The sequence below is a fragment of the Argiope bruennichi genome, chromosome X1 (genome assembly GCF_947563725.1).
Source record: "Argiope bruennichi chromosome X1, qqArgBrue1.1, whole genome shotgun sequence".
In the NCBI taxonomy this organism is placed as follows: domain Eukaryota; kingdom Metazoa; phylum Arthropoda; class Arachnida; order Araneae; family Araneidae; genus Argiope; species Argiope bruennichi.
In genome coordinates, this window is record NC_079162.1 from 19,506,995 (window position 1) to 19,531,284 (window position 24,290).

At 30.2% G+C, this 24,290-nt stretch overlaps 1 protein-coding gene across 2 annotated transcripts in view; it reads right to left on the reverse strand.

Annotated features, from left to right (window-relative positions):
* The window catches only part of LOC129959019 (glutamate receptor ionotropic, kainate 2-like), a 105,210-nt gene that overhangs the window by 45,453 nt on the left and 35,467 nt on the right, over positions 1-24,290 (reverse strand). For both annotated transcript variants that reach the window (XM_056071790.1, XM_056071789.1), the window contains exons 3-7: positions 18,097-18,348; positions 13,945-14,123; positions 10,264-10,317; positions 7,839-8,006; positions 7,605-7,757 (exon numbers count right to left, since the gene is read on the reverse strand). In XM_056071790.1, coding sequence (XP_055927765.1) covers positions 7,605-7,757; positions 7,839-8,006; positions 10,264-10,317; positions 13,945-14,123; positions 18,097-18,348 — 806 coding nt within the window. The remainder of the gene's footprint in view (positions 1-7,604; positions 7,758-7,838; positions 8,007-10,263; positions 10,318-13,944; positions 14,124-18,096; positions 18,349-24,290) is intronic.

Sequence of the window (24,290 nt, forward strand, 5' to 3'; positions counted from 1 at the left end):
ATACTGAAGCTTGTCCAACGTTTCGACAAAATAAATCTCTTAAAGGAAAGTCTAGAAAGTAGTAGGCCACCACATATTGTCGTTCAGTATTATGCAACGTGCTATAAAGAATACAATAGCTGAGTTATTCAAAGGTATCAGAAGTACTCGTGAAACAGGGAAGACATTGAAATAGCCTAAATCAATGCATTATTCAAGGGATCTTGCATTCGTACCCACAAAAATTACAGACACTGCACTAATTATTATCTTTCCTATAGCAGATAAGTCAGTTTTGTGCAACCAGCTTCCTGATTCCAGCCCATTTATTTTGGGCGCAACATGGCCAAATCTGGCCCTTGCGCCAAAAAAATCCCCAAAATAACTAACTTACTAACCAGCCCATTTATTTTATTTCATTGAGAAGAAAGTAGTCTTTATAGTTAATGAGACCTGGCGTCCTGGCATAGGGGTAGAGCGCCTTCCCCGTGATCTGGGCGTCATGGGTTCGATTCCAGGTTTGGGCATAGTTGTTCTCTCTGTGAGATGTGTGAATGTGCCCTCCTATAAAAAGAGGTTGTGTAAGCGAATGAGTGATGCGTGAGGAGCAAAGTCGTACTTTTGGCCCTAGTTGGCGCTACTATAAAAACAAGAGACGCTCCCCCGCCGACTTAAAATCGCCGTCTTCGTAACAGCGGGCTTGTCCATGGCAAGTGCCATAGGAAACAACAACATATTTAATGAGCTACAGGAAGCCTTTTAAGTTTCTTTTACTAAATTTACAGCCGGAACAATGGAAGCCACAATTAATTTTCTGAGAAATATTTTTTTTTCTGTATTTCTGTTCCAAGAAAATGTTGTTTCTGTCACAAGTAAATATAAAGGCAGACACCTAAACTATGATAATTTTCTATTGAAAGATTTGAATCGTGTTCTAAATTATTCATCCATTTATTCGTTTTATAGTTTGTTACATACTTTCCTTCCTCCAGATACTGCAGTTAAAAGAATACAAGACTTGTGTTGCCGGCAACGGAAATGAAACGGCGCCGGGGTAGCCTCCTAAATTACTTCCATAACAATCCTTTTATAATATATAATTATATGTAACGATGAGTAGCAAAAGTAAAGGGACGAAAAATACTATGGAATTTATGCACCACTGAAACATATTTAGCTTCAGAATAGATTAACTTATTTGCAGATTTTCTGACATTATTTAAAATATGAGATAAGAGGGGTAGTGCTTGAAGAAATTAGTTCAAACTTTAGAATTAATCAAAACGAAAGAAGAAACCGTTAACGTTATAACTGAAAAAGAAAAATTTTAAACTCAATTAAAGGAATCAAAAGTATAGGATGATAACATTTTAACTGCAAAAATAAATTTATAAAACATCTTTACGGAAAAAAATGTGTTAAAGGATCCAATTGCAACCTTAATAAATCTAATGTGTCAATAAAACACTGTTTTGGCTTTAAAGTTTCCAAATCTGGCTACTCTGCACGTTTCTGATGAATTCGATTTCATGAAATTCCTGAAATGTTTTAATAGCGCAAAAAGATAAAAAAGCACTTTAAAAAAAATAATATTTCAATTGTTTTCTTTCTCCTCCCACAGTTAATGTTCAAATATATTTTGATTAAATGAAAAAATCTGGGACTCTTGTCTCAAACATTTAAAACAGCGTTATAGATGTCCGGATTTCATTATAAGTTTTTATATATCTAATTACTAAATTATAACATTTAAGAAATTTATGCTGTATTAAAAGTTTGAGTAAATTACATAAGAAATTTAAGAACTTTAAATCTTACTGAGGGGTCTTTTAGTCTTTTATTGAACCCTTTATTGCTGAAATTATTACCCAAAATTTTCTTTAGAATTTTAAATCCAAAACGAAGTAAGAAAGTGAATTGTGTAGTTTTGGAAATAATGTCCTTTTTGAAGGATGAAGCTGAGTCAAGGGAAGTTTGTGAGTCTATTATGAAACACCTAGAAGCTAAACTAAACCCACTTTTTCTCAAAATTATCAAAATGGTCAAACATACCAAAGAAATTATTTAAAAATGTATCAACCACTTCGACTTTACATATAGGTGTTTATGTATTTTGCGATTTTGTAAATGTTCATGATTTCTTAAATTGCTAGGTTTTGGTTACTAAATAAAAAAAATAAACTAAAAGTCGAAGGGGGATGCTGTAATTTGTATTCTAGTGATTCATGTGAAATAGTTTCTGACGTGCATTACGGGAATTAACAGACTTTGAAGGCGCAATGGTAGCTGGAGCTAGACGCATAGGACATTCCATTTCGGAAACTCAACATTCTGAGATCCACAGTGTCAAGAATGTGCCTACAATGTGATACCTAATTTCAGACATAATATCCCACCACTAATAACGCAGTGGCTGACCACTTGTACTTGATGACCGATACCAGCGATGTGTGCGTAAAATTGTCAGTGTTAACAGATAAGCAACATTGCGTAAAATAATCGCAGGACTAAATGTGAGACGTATGACGGAAGTTTCTATTAGGACAGTGCGGCGAAAATTGGCCTTAATCGGCTATGGAAGTAGATCCACTCAAATGCCTTTACTAACAGCAGGACATCGCCTACAGTGCCTATCCTGGGCTCTTGTCCATATCGGTTGGACCATAGAAGACTGGAAAAGACTGGCTTGATCAGATGAGTCATAATTTCAAATGGCAAGAGATGATTGTAGGCGCAGCCCCCATGAAACCATGGATTCAAGTTGTCAGCAAGGTACTGTACAAGCTGGTGTTGGCTACATAATGGTGTGGACTATTTTAAATGGAATATACTAGGCCCTCTGATCCAGCTGAATCGATCATTGATTGAAAATGGTTACGTTCAGCTACTTGGAGACCACTTGCATCCATTCATGGATTTTATGCACTCAAACAACAATGGAATTTTTATGGATGACAATGTGCCGTGTCACGGACTACAACGCAGTTGATTTGAACAACATTCTTGACAATTCCAGAGAATGATTTAGCCACCTAGACCGCCCGACATGAATTTATGGGACCTAATCGAGAGGTCAGTTCGTGCCCGAAATCCTGCAACGGCAACACTTTAGCAATTATGGTCGTCTTTAAAGGCAGCATGACGCAATATTTCTACAGAGGACCACCAACGATTTGTTGAGATCATGCCATGTCGAGTTCCTGTACTTCGCCGGGCAAAAGGAGGTCCGACACGTTATTAAGAGGCATCCCATGACTTTTCACATCTAGTTTATTTCAAAACAAAATGATTTGAAGAACCTGTTTTTTATGCTTTCGGTGAAACTACTACTCATAAGAAACATTACTTAGTTGTATGCTTGAAACTTGAATGTAGACATGATAGCACGAAAGCCTGTAAGCTCATAATAGAAATTGTGTTGAATTTGTCCACGAATTTTTTCTGGTGCCTCTATTTTGAACAAATTAAAACCAAACTATGCACTACTTGCCGACACATACGAATAAGATACTCCGGTTAATATTGTTGTGGGAACTGACTTATTTTTGACTACTATAAAAAATAAAAGTGAGTAAAATTATTCAGCTATTTAATTCATGTTTTGACTGGCTATTAGGTGGGATTGGAAAGGGAATAATTCACCTGTAAGAATATGCGTTTGATAAAGAATTCGTCTTCTATTATATTTTATGGGATGTTCTGTGGGAAAAAATAATTTCCCAATAAAATGCCAGGTCTGACTGAGAAGGACGATCAGTTCATAAGAAATCTGAAAATAATTGAGAATTTAACGACGAGTAGTATATTTATAAATTAATTTGGTAGGAAAATATGATATTCTAAATTTGATTGAATTCTAATTATGAAGTTGAGATAAGGTGTCTTAATTCGTTAAGCAATAAATTAAATAAAATAGCTGAAATTTCGGATCAATATAAACAAATTATTACTGAAAATTTAAAATATAATTTCATGGGAAAATCGGTTAGTGAGGTTACAAATTTCGAATATTTGCCTTACAAAAAGATAATATATAAGGATAAAGTCACGTTTCAAGATCGATTGCATTTCAGAATATCTAATTTACAAAAAAAAAAAAAAAAAAAAAAAAAAAAAAAAAATCTATATTTGTGTTGGTTTGCGTGATCAGTAAAAAGAAATTAAGAATTAAAGTAAATAAATCAGAAATACTCCATGTTTAAGGTTATTTATTTACTTCAGATTAATTGATTTTATTAATTAGTTTCATCAAGATTAATTATTAATTCAATATTTATTTGCATCCAAATCGTGCTGTATTACAACACACTTTCGAGCCCAAAGTAAAAGCAGAAAAAAATTTCATTACTTACATTTATGGCCCCAAGCTGTTATTTGACATCGTGTATCATAAGAAATTTATATTATATTAATAACTTTTTGAAGTCGAAAATAATGAAAAATGCTTTATAGTATAAATGTTTGTTGCTTTATAAAATTCCTCTTTGCTTATTTTTGAAAATTGTAAATTTTATGTTGCTCTTTTTCTCCTAGAAAAATATTTTTTTGTAGATTCTTTATGCTATTTTTCCTGCTTATTACTTTTTGTTATGTGAAAGTTTATGAAAATTGAAGATAAATACAGAGCATAACATAAGGGACGCCCATTTTTATGTTACGTGTAAAAAATATAAAAAAAGAGTTAAAGTAATTAAACGACTTAGTCATTAAATAAATGTCTATTTTAATAAAATCAAGCTGGTCAAACCTCATTGCCCTCTTATAATTTGGGGTCTGGATGTTTCGAATGAAGCTTCTAAGTAATCCCCAAAATTGGCACCTCAATACCAAAATACGTAATATTCATTAAAACGTATAGAGTGAAACATAATTTTTTTCTTATTTAAATATCTTTTACGTATTACTTCACTAAATTTTAAAACAACTATGCCATTACTAAATTAATAGTCAAAAGTTATAATTAAGATTTTGGAATTATGGAAAAATTTCTATAAATGAAATCTCTTAAGTTCTTGCACTGATGTGGAGCATTGTATTGTAGATCGAAATAGATGTTCCATTTCATTTCACAGGTGTTGAGGAATAGCCCAGAGTTCGGATTTCGAGTAGAATGAATTAGATTGGCGATTTCAAGATAGACCAAATTGTCTCATATGAGTGAAAAAACTTACACGAGATTTCTTTTTATAAGAATGGTATGCAATTTCTATAAATATCCCCCAAAACTAGCAGATAGTCTACCTCTTGGAGTAGCGGCAATAATTATAGCAAAAGATGATCCCATTTCCTATAAGTAATTGATGAGCGTCCAAATGCCTTTAAATTTACAATATATGTTCAAGTCACATAAAGCTACAATTCTAATGTTTATTCTAATAATGAGAATAAGTAATAAATTCTACCATTATTTATGATGTTAAATTTACTACACTTTTGGATTAGAAACTTAATTTATAAACTTGCAAATGAATTTAGCACATCTTGAACCTTTATACAATTCAATATAATTATTCAAAAACATGTTAGAAAAAGATCAGTTTGTGGAAAGTTTGCTTCTCGTATTTCAATTGAAAACCCGTTCGCTGCAATTCTGATATGTCTCTAAATTTTAACGGTCTTTAACTGGAACTTTTGTGTAAAATTGCCTTATGTAGTTGGATGTTAAATTATGAAAGCAAATATATATATGCATGCGTGTACGCGCGCGTGTCTGTTTTGCACACGATTAGTAAAAATTTCTTATTAAAAACATTCATATTTTTTCTCTAATATTCAAGTTATTTACTTTAAATTTCAATATAATGTTACGCTAACTATTGTCGCATATTCTGAAGTTTCTATATAATATGATTGAAAATCATGCTTGTTATATGAAAAATTTTAGAATATTATTGAAAAAAATATACATATATTTTTAAGCATGTGCTTAAAAATATATGCTTATCATGCTTACATACATATATTTTTTAAGCATGTGCTTTGCTTTTACGAAAACGCATGCTATTATTGTGCACAGCGAACGGAACCTCTAAAAAATAACAGTGCTTTATCTGCTTTTGTGAAACGGAGTAAGCCCAAATCGTTTTCTTTCTCATTAAATTTTGGCCGGTCCCCTATATGTCTTCATAACCAAATATTCACGGTAAAATGTGGGTTAATATATATTATTTCCACGTTAAAAGTGCAATTAGTCCAATCCTTCGGGAGAAATTCGAAAAAAAAATGCTTAAATCCAAAAGTGTTCCATACTTTTGATCGCTCTGTTTAATTACACATTATTTCTTAAAAACCACTAAAACAAATATTATAAAGTAGCTAAAGCAATGCTACCTAAACCGTAATTGAATCCTTAATTTTCGATCAAGAATTGTATGTACAGCGTTTATGATATCTTCATAAAAATTTTCAGGCTTTGTTTGATTCAAATTATGTGAAATATTTTCAGAAGCTAATTTTTATATTTTTAAATGTTACCTCTAATTATACCTTAAACATTCAAGGTAAATTAATCTATTAATATCCTAGATGAAATAAATTTATTTTCCGAAATCCTGCATCCTGCACAATCATGATTTTTCGGAAAAATAGATTTGAACGAATTATATTACATGTTTTAGTAACGAGATATGATTCCTCTTTTTCTACCATTCTTGAAAAAAAATAATATTCTTGAAGCAAATAACCATTCTTGAAGCAAATTTTTTCACTGGAGCAGTTCTGTAATGAAGTTAGACACAAACTGATCCATTTAAAAAATATATAATAAGACAGTTTAAAGCAGATCATAGTATTTGATTTGGAATATTTCGTTATTGCATTCCGATGATCTGAACAGAAATTTTTCTATCCAAAATTTACCCAAAGATTCACTTGACTTTCCCACTTGTCTTAAAGACAGTTCACATTACATTTGTTTTTAGTGTCATTTTTTGTTCTCTTATTTCAGATGAGTTATTATAGAAAATGTTTAAAAAATGATTTGATTTATTATTTACAAACCGGTTTTGGAAACCAGCTGGTTGGTCGGTGATATTAGTTATATTCAATTTTAGATAAATAATTTAGGTATAATTTGTTGTCCAAGATTCCGTCAAATTGCCAGACATTAAACACACGCACATTTATCTTTAATATTATAAGAGATTATACATATACTTTTTAATTAATTGAAAAAATCAACATTTGGCTGGAATACGAATCTAAAATTGTATTACAATTAACTTACTTACACCTTCTGAGAATGTCTTAATATTTAGTCTATAGTATCCGGCACATTATCACCATTCAAAATGGAGTTTGTTTTGAAATTTATGCTGAAAATAAGTATTAGAATGGAGTTTATTAATTCGGCAAGTAATACCACTTGCAGATTTCATTGTATTAGTATCATTTTGATGAGTATTCTTTCTTTCGATTAAAAATGGAAGGAGATAAAGAGGCGATAAGAAAGAGGGGAAACACATATATGAGACAAACATGCTTATGCCTAATAAAAACAAACCATTTGAATTAATTTGGTGATAACGATGTATATGAAGCCTTCTCAGCTCATATAGTAACTGGAATTGAGTGTTTATCCAGCGAATTATTTAGTACCAAAAGCTTAAGAAAATTCCTCAACTCACGGGTTTCATGAAATTAATAATGCTGCTTCCATCTAAACCACGCAGTCCACTATCACATGAAATAGGAGGGAAATTTATAGCTTTGCTTCCATCTAAATCTTGTAGAGCTTTAGCGAACAGTTGGACAGCATCGTACATTAACGCCGTTTCTGTCTGCAAAAACAATGGTATTTTTCAGAACAATCAACAGCAGCATGAATTTTATAAATCTTTACATGAAGAAACATTGCTTACTCGAATAGTTTTGATGGGTAAGTCCAGCTTTTTACTCGACCCACTCCACTTAGTATTAAGTTCTACAACTAAAGCTTGAAGATCGGCATTATTTTCGTCTACTAATCGAAATCCAGTAATATTTGTTTTGCCATATTTGAAATCCTCCATATCTATTGTATGAAGATCCTGTAAGTAAAATAAACTGAAATCATTTCCTAGAATTCGCATAGCATTCTATTATTTCACTTTGAATTGGCTTTCTTCACGCATTTATTCTATTACAAACTCCTTTGATTTAACTTGATTTATTTCTTGCCGAGAAACGGGAATTTTATTATTAATTTTTCACTCAGATTTTAATGTGTAAGGGTTTTGGTATCTAGTAAATTCTCAATGGAAATATACTTTATTATATTCAAAATGTAATTATTAATTAATTAATTGATTTAATTAAGTTTTGGTTTCATACGAGAAGTGCTTATAAAAAATTATGAAACGCAGAAAATATTTAAAATAAAATAATTCTTCAAAAAACTGTTATTATATAAGCGAAATTTATATTATCATCAAGTTACAGGATGCATCGTTTCATTACTACAAAAATATTTCTGTTTATGCTATGATTGGATTTGATGAGACAATTGTTAGTCTTCTTTTTCGCAAGCGAAACATGTTAGCGAAGTCTATTTTCTATGTATGGCATGCTAGCATAAAAGAATGCTTAGAATAAAGTTTGCTTAATTTTCTATTTATGTATGTTTTATCATCGAAAAAGATCTAGCTATTACCTAGTATATCATTTTTTACTTAAAAAAATTTAAATCAAGAGGAATTTATAAACAATTATACATCCTTGAAGAGGCGTATTGGTTTTTATTTAATCTGAAGAATTTTATTTCAGATTTGCAAAGACGGAACTTTGTAAATGATCTTTCCCTCACTTCTTTGTGTAATAGAATTCTGAAATTTTATATATTTGTGTGTTCCTGAAAATAACATAATATTTTAACAATATCAAAACCTAATCGTCAGTTAACCAATTCGTTTTAATTAATTTTTTTATTAATTTTCATTTTATACAAATAGCATAATCTGGTTGTGAATTTAAAAAAATGATGATAACAAATTCTATGGTATTTATAGAAATGAATTTTGAAATATGTTAATGAACTGAAAAAGTAGAAAATAATAATAAAAAATGATCTTTTAAAGTTTTTAAAAGATCACTTTTATAAATTGAATAAAAAGGTAAAAGCTCAAATGTCTAGAGATCAAAGAAAAAAAATCTCAATTGAACCAGACAACAACAATTATATGATAAAGAAATTGCGCTACAATGGTTTTGAAAGAACGAAAATTTTTAAACACTCATTTAAAGTTAAAATTTATTATGAATAGGATTAAAATTTCAAATAACTATTAGGTGTACAACTTTGCTCTCGCGGTTTTTCGATAGAAGGTGCTGATGTAAGTGCTGTCAAAATCGGCAGATCAAAAATGTCACACAGTAAGTTCTGCACCACATTAATGAATCTGCATTTGCATCTATGCATTCAGGAGCGGTGATTTTGATGGTAGTGGAAGAAAGAAAAATTGGAAAGGTTCCTAATTGGAGGCACTTGATGAAGACTCGTGCTTTGCCCAGGAAGAATAAGCAGAATCACTGGAAGTGAGTCAGCATGATATTTCGAAAAGCCTCAAAGCCATAGGAATAATAAAGATGGGAAGAAATCGAGTTCCGCGGAATACAGAATGGTATGTTTTGCTTGCTTCAAAGACAGAATAGGAAGGGGTTCCCATTGTGATCGGTGACGAAAATGAATCGATTACGGTAATTCCAAGCTCAGAAAAATTACGATAATTCCAAAAAGGGCAGGGTTATTTGTAGTTGAATAGAAATCGAAACTTTACTGTCAGAGTTTCCCCGTGACCGTTCTTCCGTCATCTCATATTAGCAAAATTATTTTTATCCGACATATTTGAAAAAATTTCTCAATAATTCAAAAAAATCATTCAGCATTTCTAAACCATGAAATAACTTTTCAGAAATTATTATAAGGAAGATAATAAGTATGATGAGATATCGGTCGTCAATCAACTATTTATTAATGATGCACTTAAATGGATGTTACCTGATATACTTGAATAAAGAAACATAAACTTACATAGAGTTCCGTTAAAGGCTAAATTTCATCCATGTAGCTCTTTTCGCTTTTATCACGTTTACAGCCACAAGGACGTTTTCGTTCGAAATTTGATAGAAATCATCACTTGTGGTGTAAAATCAGCGCAACAAATTTCATCTATTTAGCTGGTTGAAATTCGGAGTTACCATCTTCACAGATAGATAGATATAATTCCAAAAACATGAAGAATCGGGAGATGAATGGCATGCGAGAAAATAAAAATAGCAGTAAAAATGCCTCCCAACAGGAATACTTACCAAAGAAGTGATGAGGTAATTATGACTTTCAGTCATCATCCCAACTTGTTGAGCCTAAAAAAACAGTGAAGGAAAATGAATACATTATCATAATTTCAATAGTAAAAAACTAGAGTTATTAAATTAAAACGGTTTATTAAAGAAGAATGATTTTATATCACAATTAATGCTGCTAAGGATTGAAAAAAAAATCATGACATAAAAATTAATAAAATAAATTCAGGATTAAAACTGGGTAATAATAAATTATGAATATTTAAAAAGAAATATAAATATTGAAACTTCAAGAAATTCAAAACATTTAATCCAAAAGAGTACAATGAACTGAAATATTATAGAACTGTATTTTGTGTACATTACCAAAAATGTGTAAAGAAGTTTCAATTTATTTTTCTTTCCCTAAAAGTTGCTTTTTTCATAATTTTAGTAGCGTGCTTTTTCTAACGTAATCTGCTAAGGATGTTAATGCCTCATCGATTACTTCTGTGTTTGTATCCCAATAATTCCTAACAGCTTAAGATACTCTCGATTTTTAGCCATAATGTCCTTTTTTTGAAAGATTAGTTTTGTACATTTTAATCTGAATTATTTGTCTGAGAGGAAATTTGTTTTTCGCTAATTATCTTTTATAGTGTTGGCATTTTAGTTATTTTTATATTTTAATTTTAAAATTAGCAACATCCGAGTTAAGGTAGAATTTTCATTATTGCCATCATTCTGAAATTGCTCTAATAAATTTTTAAACTTTTCGTGCCGGCGACTTGGCATAGGGGTAGCGCGTCTTTCCCATGAACTGGGCGTCCTGGGTTCGAGTCCCGGTTCGAGCATGGTTGTTCTTCATCTGTTCTATCTGTGAAATGTGCGAATGTGCCCCTCTGTAAAAAGGGATTATGCAAGCGAAAGTGATGCGTGAGTAGCGAAGATGTGCTCATGGTCCTAGTTGGCACTACTAAAAATAAGCGACGCTCCGTTGACTTTGTCAGCGAGCTTGTCCATGGCAAGTGCCATGAGAAGCAACAACAGCATGATTTTGTACTTGAGCCTTTTCGGATACTCAAGGAAGAGAGGGAATCTGTTGCAGCCATTTTTTTCAGCTGCGAAACACACCTTTCCTTCTTTTCCTTCAATCAATCCGGTGATTTTAGACTCCTTCAACGAGAAGGCCGTCTGTGGCCGGAAATAGGCAATATAGTATGGAAAAAGATAGAGAGGAAGTAATTTTTGAGGCCAAAATTCAACAAGATTTGAAGAAAATCCTACAATTTATTTTCGAAATCCTGCATCCTGCACAATCATGATTTTTCGGAAAAATAGACTTGAACGAATTGTATTATATCTTTTAGTAAGGAGATATGATTCTTCTTTTTCTACCATTCTTGAAGCAAAATAAACATTTTTTTCACTGGAGCAGTTCTGTAATGAAGTTCTGAAAAAACAACAACAACAACATGATTTTGTGCTTGAGCATTTTCGGATACTCAAGGAAGAGAGGGAATCTGTTGCAGCCATTTTTTCAGCTGCGAAACATACGTTTCCTTCTTTTCCTTCAATCAATCCGGTGGTTGGAGACTTCTTCAACGAGAAGGCCGTCTGTGGCCGGAAATAGGCAATATAGTATGGGAAAAGAGAGAGAGGAAGTAATTTTTGGAGCCAAAATTCAACAAGACGTGAAAAAAATCCTACACGAATAATCTTTTAAGCCAATTAATCATTTTACGAATAATCTTTTAAGCCAAATAATCATTTTACGAATAATCTTTTAAGCCTTTGAGTTTTTGCCTTTAAAAATTACATCAGATCTGACCCCTTGAATGGATGTAGACATTTTGACTCGGAAAACGTCGATGAACAAAAGAGCACCTGTCAGTGACTGGAATGGTTCTCGGATTGAATACGCGCAATAATTTGAATTTTATCGTAATTTGCTACAATATTCCAGACAAGATCTAACATGAACATAATATAAAACCTTCAGGGCAATTTCACTCGAAATTTCCCTAGTTGTGCGTTTGAGAATTCTAATCCTACGATAGGCTCTGAAAAATAAGGAGTCAATATGTTCGAAAAAATAAAGTTTAGTGTTAAAGAGGATACCCAAGTCTGTGACTGAATATGAGCGTAATAATACAAGTTCATTAATTTTATAAATATTATTTAAAGGCTGAGTTTTTCTTTTATAACTAATAATACAACATTATCAATGTTTAGGTGTAGCTTGTTATCACCATTTAAAAAGAGAATCAACATCTTTCTGTAAATGGACAGCACCAATATTAGAATATTATTACTGAAGCAGTACTCAGAATTATATAGTGTGCCTGGTTAACATTCGCAAGAGTGTCCTGAAATGTCAAGAATAGATGCTCCAGTAAATACAATTTCCCTTATCTCGGAAGTTACTCATCGTCATAAAAGAGATCGATCCAAAATTGTTCATCGGTAACAGGAAACTTCCCAATTCAATCATGAACATAAGAAAGCATTTAAGTTTCATTGAATCGTGCATTGTATTATTAAATGCAAGAACCATCCAGGCTAAATATTTGTATAGACATCGTCGGGAAAAAAAAGAATAATATTACTCAGCAGTTATATTAGTCTATAATAATTAGACATACATAATTTTATCTACAACGATATTCTTAGATGATATAATTTGTATTGGAATGTTGCCTAGATATTTTCCTCACTTTTGATGCTTTCAAAAATTATTATTATCCAAATTTTCAGTTTAGAGAAAATAATATGTTTGGTGTTTAGAATAGCTTGTGTTTTACATTGTATTACACACTTTATCTTTCAATAGAAATGCATAGAAAAAAATTTAAAAGAAAAAAAGAAAAGAAAAGAAAATTTAAAAAAATGATAATAGTTGTTACACTCTTTTAAGTGCTGCATTAGTAAAACGAGACATAAAACAATATGGTATATTGAATGTTTAACTAAAAAGAATATTTTTTACATTACAAGTTTAGTAGCTTAATAAAGGCATTTATTTGACTGAAAAAAAATGTATCATAGAAAAAAATTAATGCATTACTTGTGGTTTTTAATTATTATATAATAAGGAAATTATACTAGCCGAAGGCTTACATTTAATGTAATGATGCACAAACAATTGCCTATATTTATAAAAGAAATCATAATTGTAATTTTTTTTCTAATAAAGATAAAATCGATTTGTGGTTTCGGGAAAGGTAAAGGATAGCTCTACTTTCAAGAAAGGACCTTTTGATTCTTATTTCTAAGACTTAAAAGGAATATTTGAGCAAAGTGTAGAAACTTTATTAACTTTTTTCTTAATTTCAATGATTGGAAAAAATAAACGGTTCTGCTGCTACAAATGAATTATGCTTTTATTATTCACTGTCTAACAGGTTCTACTTTTGTTGGAAAGTTCTTTTAATTCTGGTAAAAGAGTTCTTAATATTATTGCCGAAAGACATCGTTTTTAAACTTTTCCGTTGAATTATATCATCTTTAATTGTTCGAATTCATTTTAAGTTTGTTTATCATTTTGTAAAAAAGAACGTATTGTAAAATGAGATCTATACAAAAATTCAAAACTATCTGATAATAATTACGATTCTTTTCTAAAATTTCCTTTTTGCTTCAGAATGTAAAAGTAACAAAATTCGAGTCTGTTAGCATTAATAACATTCTATTTAATCCATTACGTACATGTTTGAGGACAGTGCGTAAAGAATCTCGTTTTACATCTAGTACAATTCGTGATTCTCCTGCTGACTTGATCCTCCAGAAGATATCTCGATACGCGTGGGAAGGCCGAAACTGATAGAGTTGGACTCGCCAATCATTGATCTGTGCTTCTTTCAGAAAATCTTGTAAACGAATCACACCTGAGAAAGAAACACCAGATATGGACGTATCAGCAAATGTATATGATGAATAGTGCTATTATATCTTACCTTAATAATCTATTCTACTTTCTATAATTTCTATAATTTGTGGTCAATTTCTATACAATGGGTAAATTCGTGCAGAAATATCTGGTGACAGAAAATTTTGGAGAACTTCAAACATTGCATTTAAACGATATTTAACAATTCAGTATATATTTTAACTGGAAAATAACTACTACTAGATTTAATAATTTCTAGGATTTTTTTAGAATGAAAGTGATGCTTTATAAATACATCAGGGGTTAGACATTTTAATACAGTCAGGGAAACATTTCAACTTCGTATGCAGCCAAATTTTCAAGAAAAATGAGTGAAAATTTGTCTACTCATGTGACTTCACCACGCTATCATAATTATGCGTTGTATCTTAGATAAATACAGTTGTACAAAATAAATTGACATGGCATTCTTGCAAGAGTTTACGCTATTTGTAATTTTCCCTGTTATGAAGAAATTATAAGTACGAAATCACTGAATTCAGAAAGCTAATATTTATAATGGAAATGATAATATTATTTTTATAACATTAAACAGAATAGAATTAATTACAGTAACAGAATAAACTGTATATCATTGTAATTTTTGAAATTAATTTAGACATCAGATTACTGCAAATGATTTATAATTCAATGTTGAAAATTCACCAACTTTATCAGCATATGTTAATGAAAATATTTAACTGTGTACTTTTTGCTTCCCACAAGAAATACAAAGAAGAGTTTTCTGAATGCCGCATTACAAATGCTTGTCAGTGACATTCTCTTTGGTTGATAAATATGAATGCTTTTTCTTAGGAAGGTTTATGCCTAGAAAATTTCATTAGTGGAATACAAATGCTTTCTGAATGCCATTAAGTTTTGAAATCAACATACTACTAAAATTTAAACGCCGAAATTTCACAAAAACAATATCAGAATTCACATTCTATAAAGATTCTGCTTGGAAAATTTTGTAATTAATTTTTTTAAAAACAGCAGTGAAAGCTCAAATGTTATTCTTGTTGCAAAGGATGCAATGCCCTTTACAATCTCCTTTACTTAACATTATGAATCAATCTAAATCCTTATTTGTTTTAGGATACGTTCTTCAAATTCACAAAACTAAAAAAAAAAAAAAAAAAACCCGCAAAATTTCTCATAAAAGTGGATTTTATAGTAATTTTATAGGAAAATAATGCATATTTATATCCATACTGCTGAATTAATGACCCTTTTATTTTCAAACATTGGATATATTAATCCTTCAGCAACTTCGGTTCTTTTATTGCAGTGCAGAATGTCAGATCTTTTAAGCCGTATATCACTCGTCTGATTGGAGTAACAACAGGTAATATAATAAGTTTTTCTCGAATTACAGTATTGGAAGTCAAAACTGCATATCGCTTACAAAAGAAAGTCTCTTCAACCAAGATTAAACATGGGAGAGAGTCAAAGCTTCGTGAAAAAGGTAATCGAATGTTAAAACAAATTATGAGCTCCAATAAAAGTCCTCAAAACTTAAGTCATTGTTGCAAACCATATGGACATCCCATGCTGAAAGTGCCAGTCGTCTGATCACCCTAGTTAAACAGCATCGATCGCGATCAGTAGTTGGGAAGGCAAACCATATGGAAATGTAGTTTTGCAAGATAATTGCAAATTTGTAAAGCTGGATCTTTGAATGCGTGGTTTAAAAAACTTGAAGATGGAATCACATATCTACAAGCTTGAGATAGCTTTTGGCCATCCCAAGCTTCTGAATTGAGTATTGTTGAACCATTACAGTACCTTTAGGGAAAAGAGAATCCGTTGCCTATATTCCTCTCCATTATCCCAACGAAACTTTTCACGAGCGATATTTAATTTTCTTAGAATTATGGGGGAAAAAAACTTTCCCTACTCCCAAAAGAAGTTATGTTTTTCCTAATTCTCTCTGCATAGATGTAAAGAATTCTCGGGTAACAGGAACACGTTTACTTCGTTCTGTACTGTTCAAATTCTATCACTAGTTTTCATACAATTTTTGATATATTTATACCACTTATTAAATCATAAACCTATTTAAAATCAGATCAAGAGATCCAGTATTCATTTTCTAAAAAAATTTCGATGACTCTTAGAATGTCTATCACTAAATTTAATGTTTTATTATATAAAATTTTCTAGTTTGTCCTCCATTAAATTTTAGTGTAGTCATCTCAGAATCAGAACAAGAAAATTTAGTTTTCAAAACATTTTTATTCATTTTTATCGAATTTTTTTTACGATATTGATATCAAAAGACAAAACGTTTCACTGACATGAATAATAAAATTATAATAAAGTGCAACGCCTCCCAGTGCTCATTAAAAAAAATTCTAAGTCAAAGCATAAATTTAGGACAAGAAATAAGTTTTACTTTGTGAAGATGCGAGTTTTTTTCTTAAGAGTTCCCTTTAAATTTGAAAATGCGAAGAAAACGCCATTAAAAATATTGCAAATAATAATAATAATAATTAAAGGTTTAGTAAAAACATTGACATTTGTTTAATCCGTACTATTGCAATATAAAAAAAACTGCAATCAGACAACCTGCCTTTCAGAAGGAAACTGCAAAGATTCTCTGACACAAGTATGCGAGGAACAAGATTCGGTTTCAGTTTTCTCCAACACCTTTTAGGCCACGTGTTTATATATAATAATATATACTTTTTGAGAATTGCTTTATGCAAATTTCAGATATAAATAATTACATTTGAAGATTTCGAATTTTTTAAATTTTTTTTCTCGCACTAGAAGATGAAATCAAGCCACTGAGAGATTGAACATTATTTGTAATATGAAACTAATCACTCCTTCATCAAATAATACGACCTACTTGAAACACTTTATTCTTAAAATTTCGCAAATTTTCAGCAAATTTCATCCTAAAAATATTTAATAATTCCTTGCCAGTAATAATACATGTCGAATCTAATGTTTGGTGGGGACTAACATAAACGTAAGTGTTTTTTAAATTTTGAATTTGAGGTTTTTCTTTGGGGGGGGGGAGGAGTTTCTTGATTGATTCAATTTTGACAAAACAACCCAGCTTGGAGAAACTTCAGAGTCGATTTAACTTTACTTGCTCAATCAAATATTGTTTTTCTCAATTAGAATCAGAAAAGGAGTTAAAGGTTTCATTTTGTAAATATAGTCTCTAAAACACACACATACAAAAAAAAAAAAAAAAAAAAAAAAACTCAGAAATATATATTTTTTTTGAAAAATTCGTGACGTTTCTTACTTGTTTATGGGATTCTATTGCAAGTGAACATGCTATTTTGATAGATGTTTGAACCTAATCGTTAAAGGAAGGTAGCTGCTATAATGACAGCCCAAACTTATTCGCTTAAGATTTCTTTGGAGATAGTGACTACTTTTAACTTTAATTTCAAGAAGAGGAATTCATCGCTTGATCATGAGCAAACTGACTATTTAAGTATGTGATATTAATCAGCATATTGTAGATCACAACGCAACATTTATTAATTTGAAACAAGAATAGAAAGACATTACTTTTCTATCGTTTTTGAATTTAGCCGATTGCTACACATGATGACATAAGGATGATGACTCATAAAAAGATAAAAACAGAATGAGAACAATTAGTCGCAGTTGATTGCCAGCTAGAAACAAAACCAAACAAAATGCACCAGATGAAGAGAACAGAAAATTCATTTGGATCAGTAAAATAGCTAGAGATCATCACACATGACGACGTACTCTTTAAATCAAGCTGAAAAAGAGTCAAGACATGCCAAGTGTTTCTGAAACAGCTAATGAATCGTCAACGAATCCAAAATATTTTAATTGGGTTAATAAATTTTTATTCAAAATAAGATAATAATAACACTCAAGCCTTATAAGCATTAAGAATATTTTTGCAGTTATATTTTCCATAAGTAACTAACCTTCGTGCTCATCGTAGACCAGAGAGAAGCTCCTCCAACCCCAGATCTTGACAAGGTCGACATAAGCCTGGCTGAGCACCGAGGGCCTGGGGAAGAGGTTGATGGACATGTCGGCGCGCTGCAGCTGGAAGTCCCATCGGGTTTCTACGTGGGGGATGTCGATGGCATCGCAGATAGATTGCACGTGCATGCTCGTGACATCTGATTGGGGACCAAAGATGCCGGCGATCCCCGTCTCCAGGAGGGAACACACTGCGGAAAATAACAAATGTTTGCATAATCGAAAGTTTCTTTCATATTATTTTTTTCACTAAACAGGCTTCATTTTTGCAAAGATGGTAGTTTGTAGTCTATTTTTTACTTATTCTTTGATGCATTAGAGAGTTGATTTTTTTTTCTGTTTTTTATAACAATCCAATGTTTTAGAATTTTCAAAAATTACCAAATTGATCGATACACTTTAATTAAATCCTGATTCCATATGGGTGGTGCAATCTGGTAGTAAATTTAAGAAAAAGTAATATAAAAATCCCATGATGCTGATTGTTATTAATAAATATAAAGTTTAACTACAATGTTCTTAACACACTTTATTACTTTATTAATGCACTAAACGGGGAAATAGATATTTTATCAAAAATATGGAGTCAAAACAAAACGTAAAGCGAGAAATGCTGAAAATAATTCAACAAAAAATTAAGTCACAATGAATATCATACATAAGGAAATTAAGAAATATTCATTAAAAATTAAAATACATTATAACTGAAAAAGGATTTCTTCTTTGAAAGGATTTCTGTCATGGCCTCATGTCTTTAAGATTTTGTTTTAATGTTCTTATTTTTTATTCAAAAATATTTTATACATTTTGTAAATTAATAAAAGCTTTTTTCTAATTGTTTTTGTTTCATTTTCAAACATTTTCAGAACGGCAAGAACATTCTGGTCTAAATTTCAGTTCATCTAAGTAGAGTTTATGCTTTTGCCGAATTTTAACCTTATATGAGTTGTTTCAAATAACAAAAGATTAAAATGTCAGTCCTTTCAAAATTTCGAAGCAAAAATTTGAACAGTAAGTACTAAAAATGAATAAATGTTGAACAGCTAATCGACTTCCAGCAAAGTTGTTTTAAAATTAATTAGTTTTGAATTAATGATTTGAAAGAAGTGATATGCAATTTTGCGAATAAATAATATAATTATCGTTTTTAAAATAATACATTTTATTAAAGCTTCTACAAGTAGATTTATCTAAAATTTTAGAAAGAAATGGGTTAATGTAGAGTGAGCCTTTCCTACAGGGCAAGATAAAATATGCAATTTGAAAAAGCGGTAAACTGAGTGAGATTAATAACTTTTAGAACTTAAGGAAATGCAGACAAATGACCGAAGTATGGATGATGCAGTGCTCCTATTTTTAATTCCATTCATATCGGATTATATGAATGAAATTAAAAATAGGTTATCATTGTAAGGTATTGATATGATTCTTCCTCTAAATACGATACAGAATAAGGCAAATTTACACTTCTGTTAGTGTATTTTACTTTTTAATCTTAAAAATGAATTGGGAAATAAATCGCTTTTATGAATATTCAGGTATCTTGAAATCATTTGTTTCTTAAATTCTTATGCCACTCATATGGAATCAAAAATAAATTAAATTAATCGATTAAATAATAATTAATTTCTAAAAATATTAAAATAATTTATTGTCATCGAGAACACACAACTATACAAAATTATCCAATCAGGAAAGAGGTGGAAAGTCGAAAACTGGATTTCATCTTTTCAAATATGAGAAAGTGGAATACAAAATCAATTAGAAAGCCAACACGAAATTATCAAAAATGAATTCTTCAGCATTAATTAAAAATGTACAGCTAAAATATTTTTATGTAAAATTGTTTAATATCATCATTAACTACCTCTAAGAAAAATTCCGAAATTCTAACAGTGCATTTACTAATTATTCCGTTAATTAAACTTTTATCCTAGCTTTGAGAGATTTCTTGAATTTTCTGTATTCTTCTCAGTTATTTACGTGAAAAATAATAAAAGCTAAAATCGTTTTATAAAAGAATTTTAATGATAATTCAATTGCAAATTTTAGTGAAACACTTCTTTCCCAAATTATAGGGATAGTCTTTTTAATAGAAAATTAGTCATTTTCGCGTCCGAATTCAACAAATTTATGTACTAAAAATGAATAATTTTCTCTCCAGGCTCGAATATTAGATAAAATTCATATAGAAGCTTAACTAAGAATTGTATGTATATAATAATATGCGATTTGCCGAAAATAGCCCCCGTTACAAGCAGTCGATTCTTAAAGAGATATGCTCCGTCAACGGCTATGGAAATATTAAAGTCAACTCGTATACTTATTCAAGCATCCTCGCAGATAAAGAAAAAAATTCCCGATTTAAAAAATATTCACTATTATACTAATTCTTGTTAGAAAGAACAAGTTATTAGTAACCTTCATTGCTCTTTTCATTCCACTAATTTTAATTACTTAAATTAAAAGAAAAAATTATCCATCTTTGTATTTAGAAATTTAGCAACAAGAAATTGGCATAATGTTTATGAATACTGATAAACTAAATAAAAATAATGATTAAAAAAGGGCGTTCTATATATATTATGTAACTGATATAAAATTTAAATTCTATGAACGTATTACGCAGTTCTTGATCAAAATTATGAAATGATTACTTTACATACAATAAAATTGATTTGTTTCATATTTGTGCAGAAAGAATTTTATAATCATTTTTTCTCTTACTATGCCATGAAATAGGATTATAAAACTTTCTACATTAGTGCGTTCTCGAAGACAATCGATCATTTCATTATTTTAGAACTTAATTAAGCATTCATTCATTTTTTTTATTCCAGATGATTAGCTCTGCTTGTTAATGAATTTGAGAAAATAATTGATTTTCACATTTCAAAATAAGGATAATAATGAATTATTAATTAAAGACTAAAAAGTGATATATAATTCAAATAAAATATTTCAACTTTTATATATACTAATAAATGTGTGCTTTTAAATGCTGCTTTATGAAATTTATTCATTTTAAATGAATTAAATCATTCCTTACAAATAAATAAAATTCAGTATATTTTTGTCATTTTTAAAGGACTTCTTTAAGAATTTTGATTTACTTATAGTTGAAAACTTTTCAGTGTCTCGGTGATTATGTGAGAAATATTCAAGAAAATCAAAGGCCATTTCAAAATTCTCTTCAGATTAGATAACTATATAAATATATTAATAATACATTTATATACATATTATTAATGCTATATATATAATATATACACACATTCGAGTTTTCTTAATTTTTTGTGACTTTTAATCTCTATGCAGGGACGAAAAACAACAAACAGTTTTATTAATTTTCTTATTTATAATGTTTCTCACCAATTCTGCGGTATCCATGGATTATTTATTAGTGTATTATTATATTACTGTATTACAACAAGCTAAATGCACGAATTTTCAAATATAATATTTTCTTCAATAATTTCTTTGAAATATGATTGCAGAAAGTAGTACTGCTCTGAATTATCTCTTCACTGCCATCATCAGTTTGTTGAAAATTCGTTCTTTTATTGAAAATAATCGTTTGAATTCGTTCTGTTTTCATGATTATTGTCAAGTAAAATGAAAACTTCTTACGTCATCCAAGCAGCTGCTTTTATGTGATTCGATATGTAATGAGGTAGTGTTGAAATATTTCCATATGTTTGAAAAAAATTGACACTGAATGAAGCATCATACAAAACAAGAATTTCCCGAATGAAACTGTGTTTGGTTGCTTTTTATTCATAATATCGCTTAATCCGCTTCTATATTTTTACTTTATCAATCTGTTTTTAAAAAGTCTTGTCGGTTGACAAAGTGGAAGCTTGCTTTATTAAAATTGACCTGATTTTGAATTATTAGTAAGAATAAAATAAAAATTGTATTTGCATCTTTGCTTAAATGGGGTCATAGTGAACATTTTTCAAATATTTTTCTGAGGGACTGATATTGGAGGACGAGTAATTGTACAGTTTTGGGGTAATTTGTCAACGCCGTATAATTCTATAAGGTGATTTAGAAATTTTTTAAATATAACTTCATCAACAAAATCCATTGCTATTCTATCTATTTCTCAGTGTGCCTTCTGAGCAATGGTTTCTTTGAAAGTAAGCAAAATGCTTTCATTTTTTTAAAGCAGACATTTTGTTGAAAAGAAAAAGGAAAGAAAAAGAAAAAAAGAACAGCTATAAACCGGTACTGGAGAAATCCAACTACAGAAATAAAAAAGGAAAGTATTTAATTTTGTAATTAGCTTCACAGTAAAGTAAATATACAATTATGACGATGATTTTATTCGGATCATATTTGTGGTGGTAAGATGAATGGCATATTTCTATCTACCTTTAAATACGCGAGTAGACATTCAACTTGTTGACAAACTTTAAAACCTTCTTCAATTGACAAAATATAATTTTAAATTGTATATACCTGACTCATACTCGTTGTGTTTTCACTGGAAGTCTGTGATTTCTTCTCCAAAATTGGATCGATATCTACGATCTTTGGCAAAACAACTATATGTTAAATTTTATTCTTCTGAATCATTAAGTTATTGAGGTGGCATTTCCCCTGGCGTAAGCTCACTCCATATGTAAAAGAAATCTCTAATGTCGCTGTGTATGAAATTTCAGCCATTGAATATGGAAAGCATTCAAAGACTGACTCAAAAATGCATTAAGGAAGAGTGGAGAATCTCGATATTGAACTATTTGATTATCCCACTCTTTTCTTCGTATTCGAGAAAGTAATTCATTCGTTGAGGATGTATTGACGGACAGGATAAATTAGCTTTTATACTTTGAGATAAAACTGATAAATTAAAGAACATACTCTCTCATGAAATTTCCACTGAATTTTATTTGTCTCTTATTGTGTCATTGTTTGTTCTGACAGAAAGAAGTATGTTTTTGACATAACTGTTTAGTATTTTATGCAAATTAGTCAAGATAACTATACCATCTGTTGTTTTTCACAACAGATGGTACAGTTCTGGTTGTTTACTGTTGTTAACCTTTTAAAAATATGAAATACTGCTTGTTTCAGTACCCTGAGATTATCACTTTACGACGATTCTATCTCGCTAAAGGGTGAGATCGGAAGGATGGCGCATTTTAGGAATTCGTCATTTTTTTATTTTGATTTTCCACCCTATTATAAACTTTTTATTCAATTTTTTGCGAGTCTCGTGTCGTTTCTGACCGTATTATTTCATTCTAATTCAAAATTTATTTATTCGAGAGTAATCATTTTTTACTTTATTGTTAGATTTAAACATCTAATGCATCTTCCCTTCCATCCCTATTATGAGGAATAAAAGCGCTGAGGATGTTAGAATCCGTTGGTAAACAATAGCTGTGTTTCTGAACTAATCGAGTTCTTCCTTCATATGGCATAAGTTTACCTGAATCGGTGTAAAAAGTAAATCATATGCTTTTTAAATGAGACCCCTTACGATAGGTATATCAAGACTTTACGCTTGTGGAAATTGCTTGACCTGAAGAACGGGTTCTAATAAAAAAAGAAAAAGAAAAAAAAACTTTTGAAATCTTCCTTAATATTCTTTGGATCATCGCTCATATTATGAAAAACTATATATAGTATATAAACAAAAGAAAATCATGCGAATTCTTAAAAACTATTTCTTAAAGGATTGAATGTTTCCGAATAACACAATCAAAACAAATCAAGGTATTTAAACAGAGCTTAAAACTTACCGAAAAAAAAATGCAAATGTTTCTAATATTGTGAAGAGAACCGGTGATTTAAAAAATTAAATAGATTAAGATTTCCCTCACCAAAGAAAATATCTATAAAAAATGAGAAACTCAATAAATGTCATTTGGAGTAATGATTGGTTATTTTAAGCAAATATTTAATGTTGCTAAAAAAATTGATAAATAGATACACTTACTTTGAAATTAGAAATAAGCAGATAATTATCTTTGAAGTACTAAAAATGAATTTATAAATTATTTTTATGACATTCGATACATTTTGGAATGTTAATGTATCTGGAAAATTCCAAGTCTAATTTCAGATTCGGAAATTATTAAATTAGATATTATTAAATGCAACAAAATTTTAAACAATCCATGAA